Genomic DNA, 22919 nt, shown 5'->3' on the forward strand with positions numbered 1-22919 from the left:
CTCCTATCTTCCCGTAGCTGGGACAAAGACTGTTTGAAGGACTTTAGTCAACTAAATTCTAAGATCGCATCGACATCTGGCAATCATCTTGCTCGAAGAATAGGGTCTGCGTGTGGCAAGCCACGGGACAGAAACCGTTGGAATGTTTACTGTCGCGTGCCGCCACAAACATTTCTTTTAAGAAGAGCTATAGAATTACTTCATACCTTTGTTAGACAAAGCGTTCATCCCGTGACCGCGGCTACGTTCGGCGACTGACTGTCGCCTCGAGCCCAAGCTCATCATCACAACTCGCGAACAATTACAATCGGATTGAATAACTACAATTGTTTAATTATAATAATTAATAATAATTAATAATAGTAGACTCTAGATTACAATGTTTCGGAATTATCCAAAATTCCAAAGACTCCGGTGTTCTTTCATCTCCGACATATATATGTCGGAGATGGAAGGACAGCGGGAATTTCCGTCTGGAATGTTGGGAAAACCCCCAATACCCTAGTCCAGACTTTTACTATAGCTACATTTAAGCAATAAAAAATAAGAAATAGTTTTAATGTTCCAACCTGGCTTTATGACGATGGGTTCGGGTTCAAGGTGACATAGCGGGTCACTAGACGTAACCACGGTCACGGGAGGGACGTGTACCTGACAAAGGGATAGAATGATTATATAGCTCTCCTTAAAAACAAAGATGGACCCGAGAGGTGGGGAGAGGAATATATAAGGACAGTCCCACTTGGATTTTTTTCTTTCGCTCTTCTTCTTTCTTTGGCTTGGAGTTCTTGCAGATAAGTTACTTGTACGTGGAGTCATACGTGAATCAGATCGCATTCGTCATCCCGTTGACCGTAAATTCGTTGACGAACCTGAAGCCATTGTCACTAACGTCGCGAGTGCCTAATCGCTATGATTAATTGTCAAGACTGTAACAATCCCATTATTGTAATAAACTACACCTGTGTTGTACCGCATTAATGGCTAATTCCCGTGAAGATACATCTGACGCCCACAACCTTACTCCCAGTGTAACTCCAACATATATATGTCGGAGTCAGGTTGGCACTTTGGGGCGTTCTATGAACCTTTACTTACTTTATCGTCGCGGATGTGGTTAGTATTTATCATTGCGAATATGGGCACTACAAGAGGCTATGAGTAACGGCAATAGGATGTCCGAGATGATGGTGACAACGAATCCACGAGATGACCAGTATCAGCGTGACTTACTCGGCAATTCGCTCAACGACTCACTAACTAAAAATTCTCTCAATCCAGATGAACCTACCCTTATATACTCTTGTCCCCGCTTCTCGGGTAAATTCTTGTTTTTAAGGAGAGTCATAAAATCATTCCGTACCTCTGTCAGGTACGCGGTCCTCCCGTGACCGTGGCTACGTCCGGTGACCCGTTATGTCACCTTAAACCTGAACCCATCATCGTAACGCCAGGTTGGAACATTAAAAGTTGTTTTCCTTATTTTTATTGCTTAAACATTAAAATCTTGACTATGGTGATGGGAAGTTTTTCCCAGCATTCCCGACGGAAAGTCCCGCTGTCCTTCCATCTCCGACATATATATGAAAGAAAGTTTTATAAATATATACGAAGAAAGTTTTAAAGATGTTTTATCATTTTGAAAATATTTAATTTAATAATATCATAAAAACCGCCGCAAAGCTGCGACGCGTTGTTTTGTTCGTTATCACTTCATACGTACATATAAATATGTGCGTATATACAGGGTGGTTGGTAACTGGCGGTACAAGCGGAAAGGGGGTGATTCTACTCGAAAAAAGTCGAAAATATAGAATAAAAAGTTTTCGTTTGAGGCTTTGTTTTTGAGAAAATCGACTTTGAATGCTTGCTCGGTACGCGTGCACTTTATCACATCTCGTTACAACGGATCTCGCTATAGATCGTTGTCTCGATGGAAAAATTAAAAAAAAAATTTTTTTTTTTAATTTTTATTCTATATTTTCGACTTCCTTTTTCGCGTAGAATCACCCCTTTCCCACTTGTACCTCCAGTTACCAACCACCCTGTATATTATAAATTCGCAGGGTACAAACCATCGTTGCATTGAGCCTGCAATTGCTTATCAAACGTCTCCAGTCGTGTGTTAGCTGTCACTAACACTTCTACAATAAATACTTTCTTAAGTGACCGTTGTTCATGAGTAAAGGACGTTAAAATTAAAATCGAATGCCTAAGTCGGTACGGTAATCACACTGAGCTGCGAAATGTCCATAAGGTGATTTATCTATTTTTATATCTCCTCTGTGATTAAACTATGTACTTCCCATAACTTTTCTCCATTTATTCAAAATAAGTATTTCATTTGATAGAGAAAAACGTTATTTAAATGAATATTAATTATGAATCATTATTAAAACTAGGTTTACGGGATCCGCCAATTTGAAGAATTTCAAACTTCGAAATGAAATACCCCAAAAACCGTAGCATTAATTTTAATCATTTTGTATCGTATATTAATCATTTCATCCAAAGAATTTATAAACACAATTATTCTTTCCTAAGCTTTTCAATTTTTGAAATTTGAACACCCGTTAAATTGACGGGCTAGCTGATTTCATGAATAATCCTTATATGTTTGCTTCGTTCGTAAAACCATTCCTCCAATAATAAATATAAGAATGAAAGAAAAGTTTTTACTATAATAACGATCTTCAGTATGATTGCTGCAGTGACAGTGTAAGAACGTTTTTCAAAGACAGTATGCAAAAGTCTCAGTTATTGTAGACAGTGCCCGCTTATTGTAAGTATTTACAATAGTAATTGAATTTGGGCACAGTATTTTTTTATTTTAACCAATCCCCCTTTTCTAGCAATCATAAGTAAATCCAGGAGATATAATAAGATATTGAACAAAATTGTTAACATCAGTGAAGATTGTTCTGAGGATACTTCCGAAGAAGATCGGAGTGAATTAGGCCAAAGCGAAGCTGACAGTTTTTCTTTTTTGTTTTTATTATTATTTATTAAAATTACAATCAATTCTCGCGTTGAGAATTTTCAGTAATTTTTCTGGCGTGACGCAGTGACATGGCTGATTATTTATAATAAGTTAATACTTATTATAGATAAGTATAATTTATAAGTAAGTATTATAAATAAGTAAATATTACTTAATTTAAATAACTAATTGAATCTAGCGTTTAGGTCTAGCGGGTAGTGTCTCTTCAGCCTGCGAATCTGGTCCGTCGTATCAAGTAGTCCAGTGATTAGGGGGTTTCGGTGTTTGTTGACTCTAAGCTGACAGTGAAAATTCTGAATACATTGAAAGTGGAGGGATAGAAGGATCTTCGGATAGTGAAAAGGAAAACTTCTTGAAAGTGTGTCGTAACAAGAAAAGGATGCGTATTTTTTCTAGTTCTGACTCCGAGGATGAGAGGACGAGCATTCCAAACACGTCCCAAAATGTAATGGGTGAAATTGAAATTGCAATTGACGGGACACAGTGGATAAAACTGAAAGCAGGCGGATCTAGGGATGGGACGCCCGTTCCTATTCAAGGATATCGCAGGACCTACTGGCTATGCTAAGAGAATATTATCTATTCTATCTATTATCTAGGGTTGTGTAACTAGTGCTTTCGAATTGACAATTGACAGACACATAATGGGACACATAAAAGATTGCACTGAAACCGAGGCACATCGAGTTTTGAAAAAAGACTGATCAATCACAATTGCTGAGTTACGTAGTTTTCTAAGAATTCTATATGCCCTAGGCGCATATGAAGCAAGATCATTGAAAGCTTCCGAAAGATTACAAACAGATAAATTAGCGCTGATATCCGAAATATGGAACAGATTTATAAGTAATAGCCAGACTTGTTATAAGGTGTACAAGTATAAGACAATTATAAACGTGTTCCAGAAACCATTTTTTAAAAAGAGACTTTACTTATTAATAATTTATTTAAACGTGAAGCCTAATATTGTTTAATTCAGACTTAGTTTGAATAAACCGATTTTTTAAAGAAAAGGCGTGTTTTCGTTTACCCGTCAATTTGACGGGTGCTCTTAGAGATAGGTATATAAGAAACGTCCGTAAACCTAGTGTTAAATATGTATTATCTCCAATAAAAATGCTTGAAATTACAACTTCCAAATAAGATATGTATACATATATTTAAATATTTGACGCCAATATTGGAAAGTAAGCATTTATTTAATTTTTTTTATTTCGTTAAAAAATTGTGTAACTATTGACATTGTCTATAAATATGTAAACAATCATAATCCATAATTTTCTACTAAAAAAGCAAAATTATAGTATAATTTTAGTTTACAGAGGTTTCTAATAATGAAACATATATTTGTATTGTATAACATTTGTTAGACATTAGTTAGATACAAACTAATAATATTATAATCATAGTAATCGTATATGTCAGACAAAACTTAGTCTCTATTATCATTATTGTCATGCTGTTTTTTTTCTTATATCCCCCTGATATTCGGTCCACCAGGAGTCAAGTACGTGAATGCATTGGAGAGAGAAAAGGTGACGGAAATAACCGAGACCGCGCTATTCTTTTATTTGCGTTACACAGATTGCTTTACACAACGAATCCTAACTTGTCGATTGAAGCGTCCGACTACGGACGAGTTGACTAACATCGCCTGAACATCTAGAGCCTTACTCCTACAATGAGATTGTATTCCAAATCTGTATAGATCGTGGTACAACCTATTTGCGTCCGAGAATTAGGTATCTTGATTAATTTGATATAAGATTAAATTGTATTATTTTCTTTACATTTTTACAAATTTATTGCGTTTATTAATCAGAAAAAATATAGAAATTTTACATAGTAACTGTTACTAGACAATCCGTCTCACTAGATTTGACATATTTTTTCGTAAATGTAATGAAAGAGGATTCTTATTCATAAATTTATGTCCACTATCGAGTTCTCTGATAAAACTGAATATTCATTATGTATTTCGAAACTTGTCGTTTTATATTGTGGGGTAACATATCACTTCCTTCTTTCAAGGTTCATATTTTAGGTTATGTGGCATGATGTTACACTGTATTCTACACATACTACAAAAAATGCATTTTCTCTAATGAAATCTTTCAACAATAGAGTAAGATACATATATTTGCACTTTCTGTTTATTCATTTTTATAGTTCACGACGGTGATTGAAGATAAAACGTGAAAAACATTTCAAGTTTTACATGATATAGAATTATAATTTTAAATTATGCTTTGTTTTGTATAATTTAGCTTGTGTATAATATTCCCAAAAATTCTTCAAATTTGCATATATAACATATGTTTTTATTTTGTAGGAACGGATCATGGAGCTATGGAATAAATTGTCACATTTGAATGAATTTGGCTTACTCTACGATATTACAGACTGCAAATACTAAGATACCAGATAAGTTTGACAGTATTAATCATGTTAGATGCAATGTATTAATACAATACAATTATCAAGTATTCAGCATCCAACGTATATCTTTTTTTATACTGTAATTTTTTTCTTTGGTAAAAGTAATCACATATTATGTACATAAAAAAGCAATCATAAGCAGGAGTATACTCCACTATTATATTTATAAATTATATGTTTTCAGGCCATCAAACTATAGAAAATTTACAATGAAAGAAGAATCTACGTACGTGTTAACAGCAATCATTAAATAAAAGTATTAGAATTGAATGAAAGCATTAAAATTGAAAATTCAGAAAAATTTGAAAATCATTTAACAAAGAACAACCAGGTCCTGCATTAATTGCATACATAATTCAGGGATGGAGAAAACATGTGTCATAAGAGACAGAACGATAGAGAATAATTTCATCGAATAACAGGATTCCATGATTTGAATAGTTTAGAAACAAAGAAAAAGATAAGGCGTTTCTTGTTCCAAAACGAAATTAAGGTAGTATCGATAGCAGAATAACGATTGGTAAGAAAAATTGGAAAGTATATGCCAGAAACATGCTTACTAACTGTGGACTCTGACCACTGCTTTTCGGACATTTGCAATTTCCAGCAATACACACTGTATTATTTCGACTGAAAAAATGCTCTGATTCGTTTTTATTCTTGGTATAAATGATTTCGGTAGGCAATCGATTGTTTACACTTTTAATATTATTCGATGAGAGTCTCATAGAGCTTTTCCCATCTGCGCAAGTATCATTTATCTTAATGCTTCCCGCCGCAACTACGTTTGCGCTCGAATTGGAAAAAACACAGTCCTCGATATAGACGATATTACCTTCGATCAATATATAACCCGGTTTATTCAATTGAAACTTGGAATGAAGAATCTCTACGGTTGAGAAGTAAGCGAAATTCAACGAACCTGTAACATTTTGAAATTCACTATTTTTAATGTGTAGAATTTCACCCTTTGCCGAGAAACTAAGCTGATCGATACGTTCGATCGTAACATTGATCATCGAAAAGTTGGTTATCGCTATGTCGGTGAATCGTTCCGCGAAATTATTAATCCGCGTATCTTCGATACGAAGTGTTTCAATGCTTTTAAGTCTAACGAACGTGTCACGACTAATTAATGGTATTCGGCCAATTCTCGACAACTTGAGTCGTTTCAATCTTTTTGATGTTAAAAATAATTCAAAGATCAAACGTTCACTAATATTTTGCACGATAATTTCCGTAATTTGACTCGCTTCCGTTAAACTGGAAAAATGAAGATTCGCAATGTTGCAGGACGCGATTTGTATAGCCGTCACATTTTCATAGTTGTATCCTTCTGGCAGGAAAAATTCCTGTAAAGGAAAAGAAATTTTGCAACGAAATCCTTTTTGAATTACTCACATTACTCATACCTCATTTCCAATGCAGTGGCAATCAACTGTCGTCATTTCATGAATTTTGCATTGTTCGCTAATATTACTTGCAGCTGTTATCAGTAATAGCGCGCAACTACTCATCACTGTCGATATTGTCTTCATTTCCTACAATTTTCCAGAGATTTATCTCCGTAAATTTCGTTTGTAGGCTGAACTTTATCTCGTATTTCCGATCGACTCTTTTCCGTTATATATGTATATATATATGTATATTCTTCCTTCCTTCCTCTTTTCCTTCTTTATAAAACATTCACTGGGATTGAATTGCTTAAAATTCACGAGTTTAGCAGAAGAACGAAAATTATAATGCACTTAAAGCAACTTTACATGATAGAAACGTAGAAAAAAATAACACGGTATCGCTACAAAGGTCGAACATCGAATAAACTCTTGCGAGAGGCTGATCGTTAGGATTAAGATGGACACTTGTTTCATGCCGCTTTCATATTGAATGACATACGGGTAATTCGGTGGCAACACGTCCCATCCAATAAATTTGGGATAGGGTAATGTGCGTGAGTCAGTTCGCTCGAAACATATGGTACTCGACTATTCAATTTTGTACCGGAAAAGGATATAATGTATACAAATCCGTCAAAAGTTCGATAAAGTTTCAACGTATTCGATAACTTTCGTTCTTTTTCTCATTTTTCTTTAGTTCTGCAATGCGGTTGTACAAAAAAATGTCGGTTGCGATATTTTCCATTATGCGACGTTATTTTTATGATAAACTTGCCATACTATGTACATATGTATATATACAAACTGTATATATATATATATAGCCGATGGTTATGAAATCTTGAAAGAAAAACAGCACTTACATCTCAACTGTGTATTTGTATCATGGATCTGTATAACGATATTTCTACAACCTAATTCCTGTTATCGAAATTGATTTGTTTTCTTATCCATATTTGGGAGACTGTATAAAAGACGGTCTGTAGCAGAGAAACAGTTCGAATGATAAGATGCGTAAACGATAATATACGTATATGTAAAACGATACGAGAGAGTGCGGTGTAGCAACATTGCAATATTAAAATATTGCGATGCTACGTTCGTCCTTAAGACCTCTTGTGAAAAATCTCTCTGATAGCTCCCTTCCTGTCCGTGGAAACAAGATCTAACGGTGTTTTTCCTTCATGATTCAGTAAATTCGTGTGGCCTCCGGCCTGAACCAATAGCCAACACACTTCCTTCTGTCTGTCGAAGGAAACGTTGGTCGACATAGCTGCTACCGCGTGCAACGCTGTATCGTGATTGTAATTGACGGCGTTCACCAAATCAGAAGCCCAAGTATCCAGTAATAACTATTGGTAGCGCGTTTGCGCATAAATCAAATCGATTAGGGAAGATGAGAAATAGTTATGGTAAAGGTAGAACAAACCGACTCTCAATGAATAAAACAATACCTTTACAAGAACAGGATCGCAATCCAAAGAAACCGCCATATGTAATGCATTGTTCCCATATTTTGTTTCTTTGATTCTAGGATCTGCTCCGTATTTTAACAGTAGCTTTATCGTTCCCAATGACGTGATTCCTTTTGTAAATGGTATATGCGATTCGATCGCAATGTGGAGCGCTGTTCTACCTACGTACGAGGAAACACGAACAAACGTAAGACTGATTGTTTTCTTTCACAAGGAGAGAGAAACACTATAATCCAAACTAACCATCATAGTTACGTTTCGATAGGTCAAATAGCCGGTTCCCTTGGATGGTTCTCAAATCCAACAATTCAGCTAGAGTTTCTTCATGAGAATCCCCTTGTGAAGCGATCGAATGTATCAGTGTATCCCCCTGTAACAAGGATGCAACAATTTTAAGAAACGGAGAAATCAGGAAGGCATTATGTAAAAACATTTTGCATATTGAAAAAATGACGGAGAGAAATAAGAATGATGGGAAGAAAGGAAGAGAAAGTAATATACTCGAGTATGATACAATCGTTGAGTGAAGTTGATTCCTTTTTCCAACATAGTCGCAGCTAAATAACCAGCAACGAACGGAAATTGTGGACAATTCAGAGCAGCCAAGTAAAGCGCATCATCGCCGCGATTGTTCATAATCGTTAAAGCTCCTGTGATTGTACTCATACGTTCTACGAGTGGTACCAAATAGGCCATCTTTTGAACAAGTTCGTTCGGGTTGCCAACCAAGCACATCAGTTTTCTGTGGACAGAAAAGCAATTACATCAAGCAGCTCACGAGTACATAATCGATCGATTTGAAATCACTTACGTATCTCCATCTTTGTCCTGTTTGGCTAGTTCTTTTGCCGACCGTTTAAGCAGACTAATCATAGCCTTCTTCACTTCTTGCGGATCCAATTTTTCTTTCAATTTTTCGCTTGCTTTTACAGATGGCAAATTTAACGATGACCAGGGTATCGTATTTCGATCGGAATTGCTAAAACTGCATAACAAAAGAACATCAGTATCAATTTCACATACAATTGAATTTCGCGCCGCATCGTTCTTGGTACACCGTATCTCATGCAACGGTTTATCAAGCTTCAACGAGACTCACCAGCGTTGCTGAGAATGATCTTCGAACGAAGCAACCATCTTTGGGATTTGATAATCATCTTTAGGACTCGTTGGTAAGCTTTTCGTAGTAAAATCATCAAAGCTGAAATTTGTAGCGATGATCGCGCCCGCGGTTGGCGAGGAGTCACCAAACGAGTTAAACAACGGGGAGAAATTACGCTCATGATGGATATCGTCCTTCGTACTGATTGTTTCTGCCGGACGTTGTTTAACTAGAGTGCCGTAACTTTTATCATATTTTGTGTAACTTGAAAGCAAAGGCGCATTTATAGCATTGTCCGTCGTTTCGATCTTCTGGGTATCTTTCTGAGGAATGTTAGCTCGTGATACCGGAGGATACGATACGTCGGACCAAGACACAGGTTTCGCAACCGTTACACCTTCGTTGGGGATATCATCGCGATTCGAAGAGTGTCGGACTTGCTGCAAGTTATTGGTTTGGAAGGTAATCGTATTCGTGGCGTTTTCCACTTTCGAAGGGTCCTGCAAATATGTTTCTCCCACTTTGTCTTTTTCTCCGTTTAAATTATTCACTAGTTCATCCATCACTTGTGACCACAGTTCATTATCGTCGATATTATTTACTACGGTGTTGGAGACGACAGTATCGCCATCGAGCCTGCAAAACTGGAAATTTTCGAAATCCTGTTCCTCGATTCGCGAGCCGGCTGCTGTCTGATACTTAAACGAACTGTTCGGACTTGATGTGTCACCGTACGACTGATTCGAAGAAGAAGGCGAACAGCTTGAAGAACAGGAGAAAATCTGCGCCGGTCTGCACGTTGATGTGGCGGTGATCTAAGGATTGGCATCGAACAGATTATGCATATATCGCAATATTGATCACAGATGAAATTTTCTAAGCATATAAGAAACGCTTATACGTATACTATATCGATTACCCGAGGAGAGCCGATTGGGCTGTGATTCGTCTTTGGTTGCGATCTTCCCGAAGAATGTGTAGAAATGGGCAAAGTCGGTGAGTGAGTACGATTCGATTCACAACTCTCAGAACTGGAAACGATCGTATTACCATCGGTCAAACAAGTATCGAAGAAAGCTTCCACCGTTTCCTGCGAACGAAGGAAACTCTTCTTTGTTACGTGTTGGGCCGCTTGAAAAGCTCCGCATAGCACATTCTCCAATAATAACAAGTCGTCGCTTAAAGCGTTTCCGACGATCGTCGATGGAGTCGAAGAAAACTGAAAATGAAGTGTGAAACGTTTTTAAAGAAAAACCTAACTGATAAAACTTTCATTCGAAAAAAGGAACAGCCTGTTCGATTATAAAAACAAACGTAAGTACATACATCCTTCCTTAAACTATAGACTTGCGATTTATCTTCATCTCTAGCGTTACTATCGTAAGTGCAGCTCGTTCTCTCCAAATCTTGTAATTGATCGAGACAAGCGTTCAATTTTTCACTACATTCTTTATCACGTAGAATTTGTTCCGCGGTTTTATCGTAATCGATTGGAAATGTTTCGTTTGCTTGAAAATTCCGTGGCTGTTCAACGCTCGTCCAGTAAGGTTGACTGCGAGTCAGCGAACAAAATTGCGATTTAATCGGTCCCCGTTCAATCAGATCGTTTCGATCGTTCTCCCTATCATGGTTATGATCGCAGTCGTAGATGTCGTTATTGTTCGACGTTTGACAGCCGGGCACTCTTCGTACGTTGTGTTTCGTCCGATACGTGTCGAAATCGCGTATTTCATTCGATTGATCGACCGTGTCGTGAGTAAGCCGAAGATTCTCGATCTTGTCGATTACATTTTCGATCCCATTCGACAAGTGAAAACTAGTGGAATTTAATGCGGCATTTTGATTCCGAGGTACAGGCACTGCGTTGATATTCGTCATGTTCGATGATCCTTGCCTTTTCAATGAAAAGATATCCTTATGACCTTTTACCTGCGAACAAATTCGATATACAGTACGTATCATAATCGCGAATTTACTCCTATATCTAAAGAGAAATAATGTTTGTAACGCAATATTATAATTTGTAAAATTCTACGTATTTGTTTCGCTTGCAAAAGCAAAAATGTATAATATCTGTGTGCGCGAATAATTAGTTTATTTGGAAGTCCAACGAGTTAAGAAAATATGATAAAGTCGCGAAATAAGGAATAAACGATATACGGTAAGTCGCATAAACAATAACAAGGGGTACAAAATTGACAAGGGAGTCCTGAAAACGGCGATATTCACTGTTGCGTTTCTATTATCACGATAGATAGAGAGCTCTTTTCATGATATAATAAATAAAAGCTGTTCGTAGAATATATCGTATTTACCATTTGTTTTGAACGTATCGCTTAGAAAGCTAATTATTCATACTAAATGCTAGATAAACTAGGATCGCGAACACGATTGTGCACTATCGATCGATCGTTCTGCAACCGGTTCGACGATTCAGTGTAGTCGCCTCGTTGGATCGGAACGCGAATATGTCACCCGTAAAAAAATGAGAACGATGACAACTGTTTATGGCTAACATGGCAAAAAGAGATTCACGCGTTCACCGCATACACTGCGTTCGTTATTGAATTACAAAACGACTAAATAGCTACACGAAATCTGCGAGCGTTCAATAAATAACATAGGGCGTTAGAGGACACTCGGCGGTAGCTTGAAGCGAAGTTTAGCCGTTACTGCTCTGTTGTGTCCACGAAAGATATCATCGTGTCTTTTCGTCACTCCACGATCTACGGATAATCACACAACTTTACCCACCTATTTAAAGATTGTCTCGCGTCGGCCCACCTGTCTATTTTCGTCCGATCGCTCCTCACATACGATCTTCTCTCGTGAAATAATAATCGTAACGATCGATTCTGACCGTCGAGAAACCGACACGCGCTAAACCAGTTGGCCGACCCGCCGACTGATCACGCTTCTGTCCGTTTCGCGATAGCGGACGCGCATGCGCAACTATCGACGACGATGACGATGTTTCAACTCCATTTGCATATGGACGCGTATACATGTTGGTTCACACGGGAACTATCCAGTTGGCATAGTCGTACGAATTCTAATCGAAAAAGACAAAGATGACAGTATGCATGTCGCCAAAGAATAAACGAACAAAGGAAGAGACAAAGACAAAATTTTACTCAGAGTTATCAAGACACTTACGTTATTGCATTGCGATTCACGTTACGATCGTTGCAGAAAACGCCATAGGAGATAGATCACTTTGTTCCGAAATTTGAAATAATTTCTAGCCGTTGCGTCGTGCAATTCTTCCTTTTCGAAGCGTATGTATTCTATGTGTACTGATCGCGACTGAACGCGAAGTAAACAAGGACAACGGAAAGTGGCAGTGGAAGCGGTAAAGAAACGAAAGGAGGAATTTACTCGTGAAACGGTCGAAATCATCTCGGTTAAGGAGAGGGGGAACGAAATCGTGGTTAGTTATGGCAGCGGGACCTGAGACGACTGCGGTTTCCAGACAATTAAAACAACTGGGGAGATTCTCGTTACATTATGCATGCGATTGGCCTTTTTACGGACTTTGCGCGTAATCGGATTTCCTACGTCCGAAGTTTATCGCCTTTTAGCGAGAATCGCAGCGTCCTGCTCGTTCGAAACTCATTGTCAGTCAAACGAAATATATTATTTATAAAAGAAAGAAACATCGTAGAGGAATATTTTTCTCAATCTACTTTATTTCATGCAAGAACGTTGTCGTTGATTTCGTTGATACAAGCGGCGATATCGCGATACATCTTTTTTCCTTCTTCTTATTCTCCATCCCACCTTTTCGTCAGTCGCATCATCGTACGAGGTTCGTTGCAATTTACGAGGAAACAATTACATGTTCGCCACAGACACTTGGTTAGGCGATAGAGCGAGTCGATTCAAGGAAGTACGAAAATATTCCGACTTTGCAAAATATCCATATTGCCATCACGATTAACCATGCGCTGAATATTCTATCGAACCACTTCATCCTAAAAAATATCCGGTCATTCAAAATAACTTCCTGTAGAGAATAGTGTCGAAGATTAGTCGAGCAAATAGCAAAATTAGCACACACGAAGGCAGGGGAGGGGATTTAATCTGACGCGACGATATGGTTACGTTATCAGAACGGGGTTTTCCGTTTCCCGCAATCTGCAATCCGCAACCTGCAATCCGCAACCTGCTTTCCGTTTTCCATTTCCCGTTTCACGAAAGCGATCAAAAGTTGCGCGTTGTGGCGCCACCATCGCGTCTGCTTGTAGTAGTAAGTATCGATGGAAACGTGAAATCGACACGCGATTGATCAAACGAACCTTAGGAACGTGTACATACGTATGTAGGTAGAGGAAGACGTCAGTAATACGATAGCTGGTGAGACGATGGCAAACGGGGCAGTCACCTAACGCGTCTTCTCGATCATAAACGTTACCTGTCGTAATATCGTTTCGCCTGTTTTAATCGTGTCAAATCCTCCTTTAAGAGATAACGTTTCGCTCCGATCAAACAATTCCTAATAAAATGAAACGTAAATTAGTAAATTAGAGATGTATTAGAAAAGAATACCTGATAGTGCTCAACAACACAGATAAGCAAAACTATTCGATATTGATTGAAAACTATTTTTGCGTACCACTCGTTACTTAAAGCGTTAACGCTTACTTAAAGTATTGTTCCACGTTGAAATGATGATAATCGTAGCCGAAGATTTCTCGCTCTGCCGGTGGCACTTGTGTCGTTAAAATATTCAACGTGTTGGAGTTGTGAAAACACCACTCGTTGTGTAAAAAGATACTCAATTGCGTGACGCTGGAGTAAATCGTCTTGTGAATTTTCATTAGCCTAATCGAAGTGAAAAAGACGTCGAAAATATTGATAAGATCAAATGGAAAAAAGGAAAAGCTGAACAGAGCAAGTATATAGACGTGCTTACATCCGTCGACGACCCATCGCATTAAGAGTTTCGTCGATGATCAAGGCTGGCAGCACGTGGGTCAACAATGTCAGAACGTAATGAAGAAGACGATTCGACGTTAAAATGGTTCGGGGGTACCAGATGATTCCTTCGAGCGGCGTTTCTTCGTTTAGCCTCAATCCCATTGTGACCAATTCTTTGCTAGTGATGCGATGTATCTGATGGGAGCTGCCGTTATAGACGTAAACGCTCGGATCCTTGGTTATCCTGGATGCACGTGAGCGTTTTCAAGTAAATGTTAGTACTTGGTACTACCAGCTGTACTAAGTACTAAATGTTACTACCAAAATTTAACGCGACAGCTTAGACTTATGTATATATATAAGGGTGTACGTTAGCGCAACTGCGATCGATCGAATTACGATTTAGCTCTCATACGTTTCTAATCCTCGTTTCCACGCGGCTGTCAACATAACTTTAATGGCTAAATCAATAGGAAGAAAATCGGCGGCTACGTTCGGTTCTAAACGAACTACTCGCAATATTCCCTTTCCACCACCGACCATCATACCCACGGGTCCGTTGAAGTTATCCAGCCAGCCAGGCACAGGATCCTCGATCGTCGATATCACTGTTTTTATTTCCGAGCGCATTATTATTTATCACTTATTATTTATTATTTATTATGAGATGAACCTCGCTACGTACCTATCGACGGTCGAAAAATTACGCTAGGCAAATCTTTCGAGTAATCGCTTATCACCTGTTCTGCCAGTCGCTTGGTGAACGTGTACGTGTTTGGCATCGAACCCAAGTACCTGCGTTCCAACGATTTTCACTTGTTGATGTAATCCCGATAGAAAGACGGAAGAAAAATACTCACTTGGAAGTAAATATTTGCACCGTCTGTTCATCTAGGGATTCTATCATTCGTATAGCGCTTCTCCAGTCTGTTAAAGCGGGATATACAACTTCGTCGATTACCGGTTTGTCAACATGCGCGTATGCGGTGCTAACGTGCACTAATGCCTGATGCAACCGAAAGTGATTTTAAGAATGCTGGTTGCTCTTACAATTTCCCAAATTAAGATAAAAAAGAGAATGTTTTCTACTTGCCACCAAGTTTTTCATAGCTCCCGCAAGGATGCAAACGTCTCTGGTCGAGCGAACGTTCGAGAATATATCCTTTCTTAGATCTTCGATGAATCGAACGTTCGCGGCTACGTGAAAAATCACGGAAACTCGTTCGGTGATCGTTCGTCTTTCCACCGGTCCTAAACCCAAGCCCTCGACGCTTGTGTCACCGCGAACCGGGATCAACTTCTTCAAGTTGGATGGCCTCTCTTTTCTCAGTCTGTCGAACAGCTACGAACACGAAAAAGACTCTTCGAGACAACGAACGCATGTATATTCATTATATGTATATAATTACTTACTACTGCACGCATCAAATACGAACATCAACTCGTTTCGTTTTCTTACTAACCGGCAACTCGAGCATTTTCTTCAATCTATCGTCGATCGACAGTCCGGCTTTTGGTCGCATCAATATGAATATCTCTCCAACATCGGGACAGGATCTCAGCAGCTTCTCGATCAACACCTTTCCCAGAAACCCAGTGCCGCCAGTCACGAAAATATTTCGGCCAGCGTAAAACGCGGCAATCGAGGCACGTTCCTTCGATCTGGTCTTAGCATTGACGTCTGTCTGAAACCGATCGTTTTCCTCGAAACGTATGACCCTTTCCTTCTTATTTATTTATTATAGTTATTTATTTACTTATTTAGACACTTGAAACAAGGGGGATTATTCGATAAAAAGACTTACAGGCATAGTGTCAGTGATTTTCCTCCACTCTGCTACTTGAACCGGTTCCCTTTGCTTCTTCCTCGTTAAAATTTCTGCCCAAGTTTCTCTTCAGTTTGCTTTTCTACCGGCACCTTCTGCTTCTTCTTCTTCTTCGTTTCTATTTCTTTCTCATTTATTTTGATTCTACAAATCGATCAGTTGACCGGCGAACCAATCGACTGATGAACTGACTGACCGATTCTATCGTGAAACCTCAGGAACCTTAGGAAGTGGTGACATTGAAATTGACCTCACAGTGATTTCATTGTAATTTATACGGGTCGAAAGGGCAAATCCTTGCATATGCATATGTCCATTGTTAAATTGTATTTGTAAGTTTGGCACTCGGAAAACACCGAACAACGATGAATTGTCATGACTCAAATAAATTGAATATTGAAGTTAGAGACCGTGGTTTTGAGCGTGTAGCTATTAAAATAAACGTAGCATGTGAAACGTGTATTAAGGAATTAAAGATCCGTTTTCTTAATATACATTTAGTTTAGTTTTAGTTGTAAACGTTTTCTTGTTCCTTGTTTGTTATATTTCAGTGAAATTTTAACGTATGAAAAACAAGGAAAGATGCAAAGTGGTATAAGAAGAATAGTGGTTATGTTGACTTTGTCTTCCATACGTTAAATTACGTTAAAATATCTGCTAAACTAATAGTTTTTCGACATAAATTTATTATAAAAAACTTCAAAATCTCTTCCACTATTCGACCTGCAAAAAAATAATTTGCGCAGTATGATGCTCTTTTTCAAACAAAACAACTTCTATTCAAACTTTTTTTTTATTGGAACTAATCCTTTATGAGATATTTTGATTTGTCGAAATACAGAAAACACCCTACATACCCGCGACGTTCGAAGATAGAAGTAGTCGCACGATAAATTCTTAAACGTTATTACAGAAATTAATGCGGTGACGATAGCTGCATATCCATTTTCTTACGAGCTTCCATACCAATGTTTATAAATATCCGATAATTCAATCATGAATAAAAAGGTTTGCTGTCTATTTCCCACGAATAATCGCTTAATACGAAAGCAGCTTATTCAATGTCTCTTTTCTATACGTTTTACTTTTCTTTTGCTATATGTAGAGCAAAGTATAGGATGCACCCTACACATATATATACATGTATATATATGCATATACATATATCGTTGGTAGTTGGTTACGGCAGTCGGCAGTTGTCAGACGTGTTACTGTCGATCGTGACATTCATGACGGTGTTTGACAAGAAACGGAGGTTTCTCGCTAATCCATTTGAATACATCGATGTCGTCATTTCCCCGACAAAGCGAAACGGCGTCGTTGTTGACTCGTTCGAGCTTCGACTTGGACCAGGTGATCGTCTCGGACAGGTATCGATTCGGCAAAAAAGTACCCATTTCGACCCTATGTCGAGCTTGTGTATGATACACGCAAAGGAGAGGGAGAAATAGAGTAAGATAAGAAGTAAAAGAGAAATGGTCAATTTTGCAGGGGATCGAAGGGCAAAGCATCGTCGAATAATAACCGACGAACGACGAAAAGCATACAAGATTTCTTCGACGAAGAAAATGACCGCGATTCAGACTCGGACTCCAAGTTGTACGTGGAGTATGAAGAGGACGAAGTAGAAAGAGAAAGCATCGCGCGAAGACAACGAGCGAAATCCATCGACGCACCACGTCACGTCTTATCCTTGGTAAGGAAGAAACATAGTATTTCAGTTAGCGATAATCTAATTCGGTACTGTTGAACGTTCGATGTTCTAGGTGGAAAGATGGCGCGAATGGCAGGTTATTTCGCTGTAAAGTAAATCGAGATAAGCGACGATCATTTGATTCGCGTTGATGTCTGCGGTGTAGCGACGTAACGCGGTTCGACCAACATTCGAATTCCAAATCAGCCGATCTAGTAAACGCGTTGAGCCGCAAACGCCGTGGCCGTTTCCCGAAAGAAACCGAACAATCTCGATTCTATTCAATCTCGATTAATTTAGAAAATGGCAGCGGCCGCAATTATAGCGCGATCCAAAGACACGTCTCTGAAAAATCAGAAAAAAAGGAAAGAGGACCAAGCTTCGCCGGAAGAAAAAACAGATGAGTCTGCTGTGAAAGCAGGAATCTTCGATGTAGATAAAATTAGTCGGATGGAGGATATCAGGTAACGTGGACGAAGGAACCGAAGTACGTAAATATGTACTTTTTTACTTCATCATCATCGTCTCTCCCTTTTTTTTCCTCCTCTTCTTTTTTCCTTTGCTATATCACGCAGGGATCTTATGATAAAAGACATGCAAGAGGAGATTCGTTTGGAACAATACGACAAGAAACGAAGAACAGAAATGGAAGCGGAAGAAGCGACGATCCGGCAGAGACAGCTGAAGCAGACACGCGTTATACTTTCTCGACATTGGACAGCGTACGCGAATAACATATTGAACCTGAAACAAGAAGAGAACGTTGGTACTTGGTTGAAAATCACGCATTTCCACCATTTTATGATGTCTCTCTCTCTCTCTCTCTTCCCGTTTCTATCGATGTATTTTAGTGGGCACGGTACATGACTTGCGATGGTCTACCAGATCCTGGTTCGTTGTCCGACATGAATACATTTTTGTTTCTCTGGCCGTTGACAGATAAAGAGCCGAGTATGAATACCATAGAGGATAAGTGTCGAGTGATCACACACGTAAGTAAAGAGAATAATTTGGTCAATCGATCGATAACTTTCATGATTAACTTTTATCTTTCAGCTGTTGAGCAAGATCGATCGGATTATTCGCTTCTCCACGATCGACTCGAAGGAATACGTGATCGAATGCGAATCGGTGAGTGGATCTCGAGGAAGGAATCTCTCTTCTTTTCCAACGATTGTCACTTTTATTTTCGAACGCCACAGATCGCTACTAAGCTTCGAATGGAACTTCAACGGTGGATAGATCTCGCGTGCTACCGATTGCTACGTAACATCGAGTCTAACATGATCAGAGAAGACATGAAAACTACCAGATACGTTCGTGCGACGAACAAAGCAGTGTGTTGCGTTTGGGCTCCTATTCCGTTGCCGATAGGACTGAAACGACAAGGAGGGGATATAGAACGATCGTCGTTAATCACACACGGGTACCCTTTCGATCTTGCTGCGCCAATCTACCGATATGTTTTATTACATTCTTCTAGTACTTAACGTTAACAATATACTGATCGAGTTTGATCGTTACGCGTTTCAAATTGCAGAAAGTCGATCGAAATAGAATTCGAAGAAATGAAACTGACGATTAAGATGCCGAGCGATTTGGACTGCCATCGTATGGCGATTAGAGGTCTTTGGCTTGCTTACGATCATTACTCGATCGAAGCTCATTCCTATCGCATGCCCCAACTACCAGAAAATTTGTTCGATCTGTGGAATTCATCGTTAGGTACGTTATGCTTCTCTACACAGTTTTCGATGCGTTCGCTCGTGAGCGGGAATTTGGCGCAACTACCTCAACAAATTCCATCATCCTCTACATCTACATCTACATTGTGTTTTATTTTATAGATCTTCTGGAATACTCGACAAGAGAGTACGAAGAAAAGGTTCGATTATACGAGGAGCAAGCGGAAGGACGACGTTTACGTCTAGAGGAAAAGAAAGCGATACTGGAAAGAATGGAATATCCTCCAGTTTCACCGCGGCTGGATAAGAAAAGGAAACGAGGTAAAAAGGAGAAAAAAGCACATTCGGCGAAAGATTACCAGTCGGAATTCGAATCCACGTTGGCCTCGGTGTTGCCTTCGAAAACGGAGCTATTACCCTATTTGCCGACCCCGAACGAGATACTTGGTCAGAGAGAAGGTAAAATCGTCGTCCGATTTTCCAATGGTCGATGTCATATCGTGTCGCACGGGAAATGTTTTTTTCACAGAGGAAGCAATGTCGGAAAGCAGAAAGTTACTCTTTACTCGATGCGAAAATACAGAAGTGAATTTGCGAAAATATAGGATCCTCGGTGGAGTATTTCGCGTAGATCTCCTCTACCAACCGCCACAACCAAAAGATCTCGGAAAAGAGACTTATTTAACTACTCGTGAGTACCATTTGGGTTACCTTCCAGATGGCCATAATTCGCATTATTGATTATGTGTTTATCGTTCACAAACACCTCGATTACGAATCGCGTCATTGAAACGACCACCGAAACCGAACCAGTTACCACTTAAGCACTTTCGTTACAGTTGAATTACCGAAGGAGCCGAAATTCGTACCGTTTCTTAGATCATACGAGACACCTAAGGCACCACTGGAGTCTGAGAGAACGCCGGAAGTCATCGAAGCTGAAATGAAAGCTCTGGAACTAGCGATGGATGCGCTCGTCTTGCTTACACTCAAGTCGGTTTACATCAATACGTCGATCTTATTCTTTACGAATTTTACTTTCCTTTTTGTTGATTTGAATTTCCCTCTTCATTTCCTGTTGATTGCTGCTCGCATCGCTGTTGCACCTGTACAGGCTGCCCGATTCGGTGTTCTGGTTCGAACCACCGGTGGTCGCCCATTGGTTACCAGAGAAAGAAATGTGGTCAACGAAGCACGTACACGATGTTAAATTCAACGAAGAGAAACAAACGATCACGTTTCGTACCGGAAGATTAGGAATTCATGGATTAGCTGGCTACAAATACGCGAATCTTCCGTTTCAAAGTTGGGAATTGAAACCGGAAATGGGAAAAAGCGGACGAGAACATGCCGGGGTGGTTCTCAGCATTACAGCTGCCACGATTCAAGCCGAGTTCGTTGTCAGGGCGAGTATTATAGCATTTTCTTAACCTGGGATCCTGTATTCATACAGAATTCAAAGAAGATTTTTTATTTCTTGACGAATAATTAGGTTTCCTTTTCATTCGTAGGAAGATCGAGTTTGTTTGAACTCACTTACCGGTGCCGCGTCTACACCGATTAAGGAAATTATCGGTGAATATTTCGAATTGGAATGTTTGATCGAGGTAACTACGTGTAATTCGTCTTTCAACTTTTTACCCTTTTGTTCCTCTGCTTTTGTCCGGTCGTGTAAATTGTATATATTTCGCGATGCTCGAGTCGTTTACAAAGAGTACTAGCGGTAAAGCGTAAACTAGCGCAACTTGCAGCGATTGCAACAAGTTGGGTGCGACCTCTTTCCGGAACGGGACGCTGCCAGCTATTTAAAAGGACTCTCGATCAAACACCCGGTCGCTGAGAAACACTTGAGAGAGTGTATGGCTCTATTGTCTACCTCCTATATTTTTTCTTGGTCACGATGGAACGCGTCTCGCAGCTTTCGAGAAATAGTTTTGCAATTTAAAGAGGTACACGGTTGCGTGGCAAAACAGGTAACGCGCCAACAAATAGCCTTCGGTTAATTATTTTCAAAATATATACTTAATCTTATTTTACTGAACTTTACCATTCAGCGTACGAACCTGACGGTCTTGGTAACATCTTCGCGGACAATGCGCATACGGTGTACCGAGGTCAGTTCCGAATTCTCCGACTTACCACTCGATGACGTCGAAGACATCAAGGTAAAGAAAAACGATCCTTTTTCTTCTCCTTTTTCTTCTTTGTTTTCTTTTGTTTTTTAGTTTTACGCCGACCTTTATCAATTGGCGTTAAACACCGCTGGGATCAAGACTCGACTACTGACGGAACAGATGTCGTATAAATTAGCGTCAACGGTTACTCAACTTCTCGAACGTACCAACGTTATCAGCATGTCCTCTTAACTCGATCGAGCTGCAAATAAGGACACTTGGCTGTCGGTGCATCGAAAATGGAAGAAGGGCAATAAGATTGGATGACGAGAGTTCGTTTCCCAAACGAAATTCTCTTTATTCGGATATACAACGTTATGTCGAGCATCAAGCGATATTCAGGAAATAATAAACGCCTCCGTTCGATCAGTTTGTCAACGATATATCAGTTTGTAAAACGATATTTCGACTCGAAGGAAACACACAGCGATATCGAGCTTATAGTTAAGCGATAAAGAGTTAATCGATGCGCTTCGTCGTTGGGTCGAGGGTCGAATGAAAGAGAATGAGGTAGCAGAATGATGTAAGGTAGAGATTGTGCGACCGAGTCGGTTGCTGGAATGCTCGGGACGAAGGGCAAGATGTGGAGCAAAATGTGTGTGCGTGTGCGTGTGTGGGTGGGTGGGTGGTTGAGTGTGCGTGCGCGCACGGATCAGATCGATAAAGTGTATAACAGGCGATACACAACGACGAGGAAATGATATGACAAGGAAGCGTTAAATCTGTACGACTGACAGAGTCCTTTACTGCGAATTTGACTACGTGGGCCTAGTCAGTCGAGGTTTCCGACAACGAACGGTTTGTGTATTTGTGTGTATGTATATGTGCTTGCTTGCTTGTTTATTTGTTTGTTTGTTTGTTTGTCTATCGATATCGTCAATCGAAAATGCTATTACTTTTCGAACGGGGCTCGTTCGTTCCGTTTTCCCTTCGTCCGTCTTTTTCTAGTCTTTGTCGAAAAATACAACTTATTTCTTCGAATCGATGTTTCCTTCCACCCCACCCACCTGTACAGATGGATACACCTTCCCACCTTGCAGTTTAATTCTTCTCTTGATTTTTAGAACAAACATTACGTGCATACGCAATAGGAAGCTAAAAAATATATGTATAGTGTTGCGCGCTGCGAGGGCCGGACACGCGTGGCGAGCAGTCTTCACTTCGGTACACAACCGAACACGATCGATCGCAGAAATTTCTTTCGCCC

General features: G+C 39.4%; 4 protein-coding genes and 2 long non-coding RNA genes across 17 annotated transcripts; 3 read left to right on the forward strand and 3 right to left on the reverse strand.

The window, feature by feature from the left end:
- Positions 1 to 5403: 5403 nt before the first annotated feature.
- On the forward strand, positions 5404 to 5710 carry LOC112213541. Its single transcript, XR_002947428.2, has 2 exons — positions 5404 to 5541; positions 5625 to 5710. It is a non-coding gene; the product is annotated as an uncharacterized LOC112213541 (long non-coding RNA).
- LOC105681300 lies at positions 5598 to 7622 on the reverse strand. Its single transcript, XM_012390245.3, has 2 exons — positions 6853 to 7622; positions 5598 to 6792 (listed from the first exon to the last, which is right to left on the reverse strand). Exons 1-2 carry the CDS (start codon positions 6976 to 6978, stop codon positions 5929 to 5931), a joined length of 990 nt encoding a protein of 329 aa, XP_012245668.1. The 5' UTR covers positions 6979 to 7622; the 3' UTR covers positions 5598 to 5928.
- A 74-nt stretch (positions 7623 to 7696) lies between these two features.
- Positions 7697 to 12940, reverse strand: LOC100748585. 5 transcript variants are annotated; one of them, XM_024370349.2, is made up of 11 exons: positions 12571 to 12940; positions 12199 to 12466; positions 12006 to 12140; positions 10741 to 11343; positions 10334 to 10633; positions 9412 to 10229; positions 9124 to 9297; positions 8814 to 9054; positions 8556 to 8682; positions 8292 to 8473; positions 7697 to 8189 (listed from the first exon to the last, which is right to left on the reverse strand). In XM_024370349.2, exons 4-11 carry the CDS (start codon positions 11290 to 11292, stop codon positions 7944 to 7946), a joined length of 2640 nt encoding a protein of 879 aa, XP_024226117.1. In that variant the 5' UTR covers positions 11293 to 11343; positions 12006 to 12140; positions 12199 to 12466; positions 12571 to 12940; the 3' UTR covers positions 7697 to 7943. The 5 variants fall into 5 exon arrangements, with proteins under 5 accessions (XP_024226117.1, XP_033178883.1, XP_012245666.1 ...); XM_033322992.1 differs by having other exon boundaries at positions 11730 to 12140; XM_012390243.3 differs by lacking the exon at positions 12006 to 12140.
- LOC105681301 lies at positions 8363 to 8747 on the forward strand. The gene is made up of 2 exons (XR_004462457.1): positions 8363 to 8499; positions 8578 to 8747. It is a non-coding gene; the product is annotated as an uncharacterized LOC105681301 (long non-coding RNA).
- A 143-nt stretch (positions 12941 to 13083) lies between the features above and the next one.
- On the reverse strand, positions 13084 to 16587 carry LOC100740430 (putative fatty acyl-CoA reductase CG5065). Of its 4 annotated transcripts, none has more exons than XM_024370354.2 (10): positions 16140 to 16587; positions 15798 to 16019; positions 15428 to 15676; positions 15195 to 15340; positions 15020 to 15129; positions 14750 to 14942; positions 14330 to 14578; positions 14059 to 14238; positions 13829 to 13909; positions 13084 to 13420 (listed from the first exon to the last, which is right to left on the reverse strand). In XM_024370354.2, the coding sequence occupies exons 1-10, from the start codon at positions 16143 to 16145 to the stop codon at positions 13408 to 13410; spliced, it is 1449 nt and encodes a 482-aa protein (XP_024226122.1). In that variant the 5' UTR covers positions 16146 to 16587; the 3' UTR covers positions 13084 to 13407. The 4 variants fall into 4 exon arrangements, 3 of the variants coding, with proteins under 3 accessions (XP_024226122.1, XP_012245669.1, XP_024226123.1); XM_012390246.3 differs by having other exon boundaries at positions 13084 to 13388; positions 16140 to 16585; XR_002947427.2 differs by having other exon boundaries at positions 13255 to 13388; positions 13732 to 13909.
- Positions 16588 to 16863: 276 nt separating this feature from the next.
- Positions 16864 to 22807, forward strand: LOC100748704 (protein CASC1). 5 transcript variants are annotated; one of them, XM_033322993.1, is made up of 16 exons: positions 16864 to 17579; positions 17652 to 17856; positions 17927 to 18317; positions 18429 to 18615; positions 18705 to 18845; positions 18910 to 18984; positions 19056 to 19279; positions 19394 to 19578; positions 19701 to 19997; positions 20068 to 20229; positions 20378 to 20531; positions 20653 to 20944; positions 21050 to 21145; positions 21290 to 21511; positions 21593 to 21703; positions 21764 to 22807. In XM_033322993.1, the coding sequence occupies exons 3-16, from the start codon at positions 18157 to 18159 to the stop codon at positions 21902 to 21904; spliced, it is 2448 nt and encodes an 815-aa protein (XP_033178884.1). In that variant the 5' UTR covers positions 16864 to 17579; positions 17652 to 17856; positions 17927 to 18156; the 3' UTR covers positions 21905 to 22807. The 5 variants fall into 5 exon arrangements, with proteins under 5 accessions (XP_033178884.1, XP_003492530.2, XP_024226118.1 ...); XM_003492482.4 differs by having other exon boundaries at positions 16864 to 17530; XM_024370350.2 differs by having other exon boundaries at positions 16864 to 17513.
- The last annotated feature ends 112 nt before the right edge of the window (positions 22808 to 22919 follow it).

This window comes from Bombus impatiens, unplaced genomic scaffold (genome assembly GCF_000188095.3).
Source record: "Bombus impatiens unplaced genomic scaffold, BIMP_2.2 scf_0749, whole genome shotgun sequence".
Classification (NCBI taxonomy): domain Eukaryota; kingdom Metazoa; phylum Arthropoda; class Insecta; order Hymenoptera; family Apidae; genus Bombus; species Bombus impatiens.

Coding starts and splice junctions, on each gene's coding strand:
- LOC105681300 (XM_012390245.3), bottom strand. CDS start 6,978: ATGAAGACAATATCGACAGTGATGAGTAGTTGCGCGCTATTACTGATA. Junction 6,793..6,852: donor GCCACTGCATTGGAAATGAG/GTATGAGTAATG, acceptor TTTCCTTTACAG/GAATTTTTCCTGCCAGAAGG.
- LOC100748585 (XM_033322992.1), bottom strand. Junction 10,634..10,740: donor TCTATAGTTTAAGGAAGGAT/GTATGTACTTAC, acceptor CTTCATTTTCAG/TTTTCTTCGACTCCATCGAC. Junction 10,230..10,333: donor GCCCAATCGGCTCTCCTCGG/GTAATCGATATA, acceptor GCCAATCCTTAG/ATCACCGCCACATCAACGTG.
- LOC100740430 (XM_012390246.3), bottom strand. Junction 15,341..15,427: donor GAGCTATGAAAAACTTGGTG/GCAAGTAGAAAA, acceptor CGGTTGCATCAG/GCATTAGTGCACGTTAGCAC. Junction 14,239..14,329: donor GCGATGGGTCGTCGACGGAT/GTAAGCACGTCT, acceptor CACTTCGATTAG/GCTAATGAAAATTCACAAGA.
- LOC100748704 (XM_033322993.1), top strand. CDS start 18,157: ATGGCAGCGGCCGCAATTATAGCGCGATCCAAAGACACGTCTCTGAAA. Junction 19,579..19,700: donor TCTGTGGAATTCATCGTTAG/GTACGTTATGCT, acceptor TTTATTTTATAG/ATCTTCTGGAATACTCGACA. Junction 20,230..20,377: donor AGAGACTTATTTAACTACTC/GTGAGTACCATT, acceptor CTTTCGTTACAG/TTGAATTACCGAAGGAGCCG.